General features: G+C 31.6%; 1 protein-coding gene across 2 annotated transcripts; it reads right to left on the bottom strand.

The window, feature by feature from the left end:
- Positions 1–3,609: 3,609 nt before the first annotated feature.
- Positions 3,610–8,323, bottom strand: LOC118051693 (uncharacterized). 2 transcript variants are annotated; one of them, XM_035062430.2, is made up of 9 exons: positions 8,202–8,323; positions 7,375–7,593; positions 7,220–7,269; positions 7,064–7,133; positions 6,834–6,939; positions 6,554–6,620; positions 6,129–6,204; positions 4,556–4,854; positions 3,610–3,959 (listed from the first exon to the last, which is right to left on the bottom strand). In XM_035062430.2, exons 2-9 carry the CDS (start codon positions 7,532–7,534, stop codon positions 3,876–3,878), a joined length of 912 nt encoding a protein of 303 aa, XP_034918321.1. In that variant the 5' UTR covers positions 7,535–7,593; positions 8,202–8,323; the 3' UTR covers positions 3,610–3,875. The 2 variants fall into 2 exon arrangements, with proteins under 2 accessions (XP_034918321.1, XP_034918322.1); XM_035062431.2 differs by having other exon boundaries at positions 8,186–8,295.
- Between the last annotated feature and the right edge of the window lie 266 nt (positions 8,324–8,589).

Raw genomic sequence — 8,589 nt, 5'->3', positions numbered from 1 at the left:
AAGTTGGTTATTATGGTTAGTGGTGAGAGGGAAGGACACGTGGCGAAATGGGTAGTCAAGGAACTATAATGGGAGTGTGTATACCCCCATCTATCTGTCAGGTTTTTATGATGGAGTTTCCTGGAATCTGATTGGTTGAATTGGATTCCCAAAAGCAACTGAGGAGGAATTGGATGATGATAGGGAAATTGGTGACTAGATTTTTTTCTTGCAGTGTAAGAGGGGCTTTTTGCCTTGTAATAGATTCTTCATTTTGATTGTGTTCTCAGTGAAAAGCAAGCAATATTTTTAATTCTAACATAGCATTCATGCATGGACGACCACCAAGATTGGAAATTAATTAAACATGAGGATTTGTTATTGGCTGAGTTTTGGCTAGGTTAAGCCAATGTCTACCAAATTACTAGGTTCATCTAAATTTTTGAACTAAATTAATCAAGTTTTTTTATTTATTTATTTTGTATTTGATTTATGTTCTGATTTATCGGGTTCAAGTTCTGAGTCATTCAAACTTTGGTTGAGTTGACAAACTGATTCAGGTTTTATAATTATACAATTTTATCTTTATGATTTCTTGTTTTTGTTTGATTTTTGTTCTTCATTGTGAAGATAAAATTCTCTCCTTCTTCTATTTTTACTAAACAAAAAACACATTTTTCAAAAGTTTAATATTTATAGTATATTATACTTTTAATCAAATACAAAACACACGTGAAAGCTCCATTTTAAAACCACTAGATACATTTTCCAATCTTGGTCGAGCAAGTATGACATATATGCGCACTAATTTGTGGCACATGTACATGTGCGATTAATTTGTTATGCATGTATTACATCTAGGATTTTTTAAATGATTTTACATTTTAAATGAACAATGTATCCATGCCCTTAAAAAAAAAAATAAAAAAAAGATTTTTTTTAGGTATTTTTAACCTTTAAATATATAGTTAAATGACCGTATCACCTTTACATTTCTAAAAGATAATATTGTTAGTTAGGGTTGAATGGGTCTTTCAATATAGGTTTTTTTTTTTTTTGTTATTGTTAATTTAAATGAGAGACAATTAGGTCTTTGAACATATATAAAAATGATTAAAAAATAAAAAGTTATTAATGCATGTTATGCACGTGTTATCAAGTAGGAGGTACCTATGCTATTTGGATAGTGAATGCCTGTCTGGTGTTCAAAAGTCACAATTCACGATGATGTTAAAAAGCAACACATTGTCCTCTTCATGATGGTATGACACATGTAAATGATGGAGGTACGGTTGATTCCGATGAATATTCTTTTCTTTTCCTCTTTCTTTTCTCTCTACACCTTGATTTTCACATCAAACCTTCTAAAATTCAAACATGTCCTCCAATTGTTGTGTACTTTAATTTTTGTCATTATTCTTTTGATTGCCTTTTGTTTTGTTTTTAATGCTTTTTGAAGTCTTTTTCTTCGATTTCATCCCAAGACATTTCATCTCATTTAATTTTTTTTTATCTAATTTGGTCATTATTCTTTTGATTAATATTTTTAATCCTTTTTTTATTGTCATTTTTATCCATTTTTTAATTTATTTTATTTTTTGATTTAGTCCCTGATTATTCTCTTTCTTTTAGTTTTTATATTAGAATTGGTCCAATGACAATACTAATTTCGAAGATTATATTGATTTATCATTAGTTTTTTTAGGTCATTTTTGTTTTATTTTAAATTTTATCATTGAATATTAGACTTTAAATTTCATTATTTGTTTCATTTTTATTTCTATAAAGTTATTTTAATATTATATCTTTAATTAAAAGATAGTAGAATTACCCTGAATTTGCTCGAGTTTTATTTGGTTAAGTGAAATAAAATTTTGAGTGCAGGACGCGGCGTGGGACCTCCGATTGCTACACTTGTTAATCCAATCCATGACAAGTCTACATTTAGCCATTGGTTAGAGGAATTTTCTTGGGAGGGCCATAATTGCAATAAAGCCTCGAGTCCCCTTTATATCCAACTCACACACTAACTCAATTTGAGAATCGCCATAAATGAGCCAGATACCACTTTACAAGCATCAATCCATCAAGCAATACTACAATCCAAAGAAGAAAGTCTCAAGAACCATCAGCCTTGTGCTTCAATTTGAAGAAATGTTTGATCATTGTTGAAGAAAACGTGGCTTTGAAGTTTGAACCCATAAAGCAGCTTAAGAATAAATGCCCTCATATTTTCTGGTCACTTGATGAATGTATACTAAAAAAAATCAAGTAAAAAAAACTAAGAGAAAGCTAGACCTCACGCTACAGGAGGCCATCTGATACAGAGTCAAGCTAAACGTTTTCGCTTAGTAGTTGATACCATGTGCAAGTCAAGAAATGGTGTCGTTTCAAGTTCTTGAAGTAGAGAAGAAGGGAGGGGAGGGGAGATTGCCTTCAAAATGAGTAATACAGAACATGCTGCCAAAACAATTCTAGTTACCAGTTGATCTACCTGAACACGCAAGAGAGAGAGTTTGATGTTACTCTAGTTAATGTACCTTATAGCTCGTCGATGATTAATTACATGTAAAACTGATTTTATTTGTTTAAATTATATTTATTATTAATAAAAAAAAAATTATCTTTGATATTTATTAATATTTGATCGCTCTCAAAATAAGTTGATTAATGAATTTAATTTACTTAATTAAAATTAATCTAGAAAAAAAAATAAGGTCCACCCGGTTATATACAAAAATAAACTTTTAAAAGAAAAACCTAGTAAAAAAAGATCAAAGTTTTATTAAAAAACTTGGTAAGAAAATGGAAGCATGTTAACTTGACTTATGCAACAAATATATAAAACAAAACAAATAAATTATTAATTAGGGTCTCAATTGAAAAAAAAAAATGATAAATAAAAAGTAATTAATTAGATTAATATTCTATTAAATTGAATATTAATTAGAGTTTTAAAAAACAAATGCATATTATATTTTATATATATATATATAAACAATTGAATTATAAAAAAATCAAATTGAATATATGATAAAATACTTCACAAAGAAAAAACTTAATATACAAAAAAAAGTTCTGATCACACGGACAATTGTATATGAAGTGATTCATGGTTCATCAGAGAATTTCATTATAAAAAGTATGAGAAAATTACATAAATCATTAAAAAAAATTAAAACAATGAAAACCTTGCTCACAAAAAATAATTGTGATAGTTGAATGAATAATTTTTAAAAATTTAAATTAAATTCTAAATGAAAAATAGAAAAAAAAATATTGGAAATGATAATAAAAAAATAAGGAATACAAAAATCAAATAAAATTAAATGATAAAAGATGAAATTAAAAAAAATACTTTTAAGAAGTATTAAAAAAAATAAAAATAAAAAAAAATTAAAAAAAATTCAAAATAAATATAAATTGAAAGATACAATAAAATTTTAAAAGCTGGGCACGAATACTAAAATCTATGAGAGAGAAAAGAAAAGGAGGAAAAAACTCCATAGCAGACCAAATTGTCACCAGTCTGACCACACACGCCGCTAATTTTTTTAGCTTTTAAAGGCAAAAAAATATTTCTACTGTAAAAGATGATTTTACCCCAGCTTTCAAGGCAATTGTTAAGATCAATGAAAGATAAAATACCACTACATTATCAGAATCCACGATATTTCTCCAAACAATACACAGTAAATAGCTACCTTCTAGTTTTTTTTGTGATTTGTAATAAAGATGGAAGAAAATGTCATCAACAGCTCTTCATTGACGAGTAATAATTCGCTAATAACTTTTACCTCAAAAAATCTCTTTCAGAATCACTCATTACACAGTAGGAAGAAGATAGAACGAACATTGTATTTTAAACTGTAGAATTACTCCCTATCAAATGAAACTTAGTCGATCTCCATACCAGAAATGGCCTCGTCTAAAATCTCTTGAAGTTCCTTGACTCTCTGCCTTGTCAATGCAACGCAATCCTGCAACCTCAGCAAGCCACTTCTTTGTAAGCATCAAACATCTCACTATTCACTTATGTCTAACCAAGAAACAAGTGATGATGCAAACCATACTAGGAGTTCTAACCAAATGGCTAGAAATGTATCCTATACGTTAATAGAAAGTTCCATTGGTTTTATTTGAAAGGCTTGAATATATCACTTCCTAGCTATCTGCTCTTGTGTACTGTCTTTAACACATTTGGAACAAGAAAACCCAGCCAAACAGATCTACCTCATTAAACATCACTTCTGTTAAGGATTAGAATTCCTAAAATGATCTGGGCATTTGAAGGTAAGCCATGTCAAAATTTCCAATTTCCACACAAACCCCAGTAGTTCAAAACTTTTAAGAGTCTTGAATGTGAAAACTTTATCATCAAGTCAATGCCACTCCCCAGAATAGGTAACAGATTTATCTCGATGTAGAGAACCAAATGTGCCTGTTGCTTCCATTGCCATGGTTCTAAAGGACAGACTGTTCTACTTCCTATCTTTATGACAATTTAAGTGGATACTTCGACATCAAATTATATTTTGGGAGCCATGGATCTATGTTATCAAAAGCACTAACTAACCTGGACAGCTGATGTATTGGCAAGAAATGATCCACCTGGCTTGTAAAAAGATACAAGTCTGGCAGATGAATCCAAAACCACAGTTACAAGAGTTTCCATGATGGACTCTTCCTCTGCAGTGGGGTCTGCCAAGATGTAATTTTTATGAAGTATGCATGTTAATGAAAATGGAATGCTGCTTAGTTTGAGCTTCCTCTTTTCCTTGTTGACAGGCTCCTTCTCCAATTTTGCTCCCTCATCTTCCTCCGATACAAGTACTATTTTTCCATCATCATTTAAGGAAACTATGGGGATTTGCACTGCAACATATTAAGTTTCCATAATGAATAAAGATAGCTACAGATACAAATATGAATGCTAAGCAGAGTTTAATTTGTACAAAATCACATCCAGTGAAACAAACTAACATCATAGAAAGTGTTCGAGCTTGGACTGAACTCATAAGGAGAAAAGGCAACAAATTACCAATGCTACTTTGCATTGGGAATAATTAATAGCTGTATAACTAAAAAAAAGGTAAAACTGGGTGTCACCGCACATTTTCTGTCATTTGTTAGGCTAGCAAAGTGATGAAGGCTTATTGTGTACCAAATATATGGGAAGCCATTGATACCATGGAAATTATCTGGAATATAATGCTATACAGAATTCTCAAATCAAAGGATTTTGAATCGACAAACCAGATCAGATAATTTCAAATCATCAAAGAACCATGATCTTCATGATCGACATTTTTAGGCCCGTATGATATTCACAAGAAACTGGCTTTCCTTGACATAATTATTTGGACATATAGAAACCAGAGCTACTTCAGTAAATTTCTATAGAAAGAAAACAAAGAACTTTTGGAACCTGTTCTTACATATCTAAACTGGGTTTTACTAAATCCTTGACTCTTTTGAGTGGTTGAGTTTTGAAGAATACAGGAGCGTTAACCCACTGGAGAACCAAACACATATCCAAACATTAAACTAACAAGAAACAAAATAGAAAAATTTCTAATCAATTTTGAACAAAAAAAAAAAAGAAGAACAGATCAGATCAGATCGGATCGGATAAGAATAGAAAAGATTCTCAAATAAAAAACATTGAAAATAAAAAAATAAAATTAGATAAAGTTAAATAAAGTCAAAATTTATAGATTATCCCTTGTCTCTTATGCTATCTATTCTTATATTTAAAATTGAAAATAATTTAAAAAACGTAAATATTCATTTTTATACATTTTTCTAATATAAGAATACATTTACATTTTTTTTTCCAATAAAAAAAAGACTTTTGTATCATAGCAAATCCAATACACCTATCATTTAATTTGAATTAATGAAAAAAAAAAACAAACCACTGGAATAGATATAAATAAATCTACACATGATAGCATTTCAATAGCTAATACAAAATGAATCAAATTCAATCTTCCAGTGTCCATGGAAAGTGATTTCACAGTAAATGAATAAAGGGAAAAATGTTGCGGAATGAGGTATATGGGCTTTAGGCAAGTATTCTTGTTAGTCTATGCCTTTCACTTTAACTGGCCACAAGTGATGTGAACATGAAAAGGATGCAGTCTTACAATGAGAGAATGCGGCAACAGCTGAAAGTAGTGCAGCATCAAAAAGAGCACCATCAGCATCCAAACAATAGATGTCCTTCAAGGAGATACGACTCATTAATTTTCATCCAGCAGGAAAAAACAAATATCATAGTTGTCAAAGTATGCCAAATCTAACTCTTTTTGGAACGATATAAAGGAAGAAAATCTGATCAATGCCCAATATACATTAAATGCATTTCTTCTTTCGAAAGATGGAAAAGAGAAAAACAGGCAGTGATGCTAACTCTTTTTGGAACACTATAAAGGGAAAAAATCTTATCAATGACCAATATACATTAAACGCATTTCTGCTTTTGAAAGATTGAAAAGAGAAAAACAGGCAGTGACCACCTTAATTTTGAAGCCAAAAATTAAGAAAGAAGGTGAAAACCAATACCACTAACCAGGTAAGCCATCCAGGCGGCTTTTCCACTGACCAAGGACAGTTCCTTTAGATTAATCATGCCAGAACTGTAACAGGTCAATGATAGACAATGCATGAGGAATATTAATGAACAAGTTATGAATCCACTAAAAACAAATAGAGCAAGTTGGTTTCAATAGGCTAACAGCTTTTTTTAACCAACACAATAAGCTAAAAGGTGAAGCTTATGTGAGACACACATCTCTGCATGCAAAATGAGGGGTTGGGGGGAGTCAATAGAAGCAGAAAACTTCACTTGCCTTGATATGGTATCAGATAATTGCTTTGATATCACTGGTGCTGCCTCAGCAGGCCTACCAGGCCTAACAATTGGAGAACAAATTGGAGGCATGTGGAAATCAATAGCTGAAAAAAACAAGATTCATGTATTGACGTCCTATAAATCAAAGCAAGAGAAAAAGGTACATACGCGTGAAAATTAAAAAAAAAAAGAGAAGATAAACAAAATTCAAAGTGCATGGCTAACAACCTATGCAGCCCTCGTCTGGTGACTCTGTTGAAGGGATCATCACTTCCATTTTTATGGCAGCCAACATGGTCTGCGCAAGAAAGAAAGTACATGACTTTGAATAAGATTACTCAAACATGCACATTTAGACACACATGAGAGGGGGAGGAGACTAACAGTTGAACCAATCTTTGCCAATGCTGACCCATGAGCAGATGCAACAGCCCCTACATATTAATAACATTCAGTTCAATCATCAAGATTATATGAGCGATATCTACCTAGGAACATGAAAATGAGAGAAACTAAGACTAAAACAATGCTAAGCCAACCAAGGGCTAATGTTGTATCTCTAGCTCTTCCAAGAGGCCTTGCATCTGGGCGTATAGATTCTGAGAGATGACGCTCAAAATAGCGAAGAGGGAAGAGGTGTCTGAAAGCATCCACCTCCATCTCCGATGACAAGTCCCCAGAGGCATCTGGCACCCCCATTCGACTCTGTTCAGCTTATTTCTGAAAAGCTCCCTTAGCTCTTGAATATGAAAGGCAACCTATAATGTAAAACCAAATTAACAATCCTACCAAAGTACATTGTTTTAAACACTCCCATATGTCCAATAACCAAGATTTCTATATTTTCAAGCATTCATCCAAGCTAAAATATAAAATAGCTTCTCAAACCCGCTAGATAATTTCACAAAACACAAGAGACTGATCTCTCCTTTATCCACCATGAATTCAAAACCAAACCAAAGCAGCTCATATGCACTCAAATTTACACCAAACACAACAAACACACATCCCAAATTCCTTTTATTTGAACAAACATTAAACAACAATACAAAAGCAATAAAAAAAAATATTTCTAACAAAACACAGAAGCTTATTTAAGTTCAGGTTCTTAGCACAGGCTGCAGTGTCATTGTTAAAGAGCTAAGCAGCAGTGTAAAGTCTGAATGAAAAACACACAGAAATGGAACACAAAATCACAACTTTCTCATCTTCCTGCACACTTCACTTCCAAAAACCAACAAACCCAATCAAACAAAAATGAAAAAGAAAACAAATGAAAACCCATAATTTACTTTCTATTTTCTAAACATGAAACTAACAGAGAAGAAAAAATGACCAATCAGTGAAAACCTTGACATGGGCTTACAGCTTTTGTTGTTGCCTGTTGGTGGCTATCAAGTTTGAAACTTGAACAGAGAACCAAGTTTACATGTAAAGCTCGAAAGCAGTGTGAAGTTCGGGGACTAGAGGTTTAGCAGAGTTAATTTTTCCGTCCGGGGTTTTAGCCCATAAACCGAGAAGCCCTAATTGATCTTTCTATGTCAAAACCAACCCAGCCCGTTGAAATTTGAGCCTTCATAAAAAATTAAAATAATAATAATAATAACTAACAAAATTTCAGCTATGTTCTCTTTTCTATAATATTAATATCGAATTTTGTGTAGTAAAAAATAATTATTGTACACAAATAAGTATTATTATGTTTGAAACTTTAATTTGAATATTGTTTTTATAATTTTCAAAGTTCATGTATA

Source organism: Populus alba, chromosome 16 (assembly GCF_005239225.2).
Source record: "Populus alba chromosome 16, ASM523922v2, whole genome shotgun sequence".
NCBI lineage: Eukaryota > Viridiplantae > Streptophyta > Magnoliopsida > Malpighiales > Salicaceae > Populus > Populus alba.
Note: the sequence above shows the minus strand (reverse complement) of the source record. Positions and strands in the feature narration are given on the sequence as shown.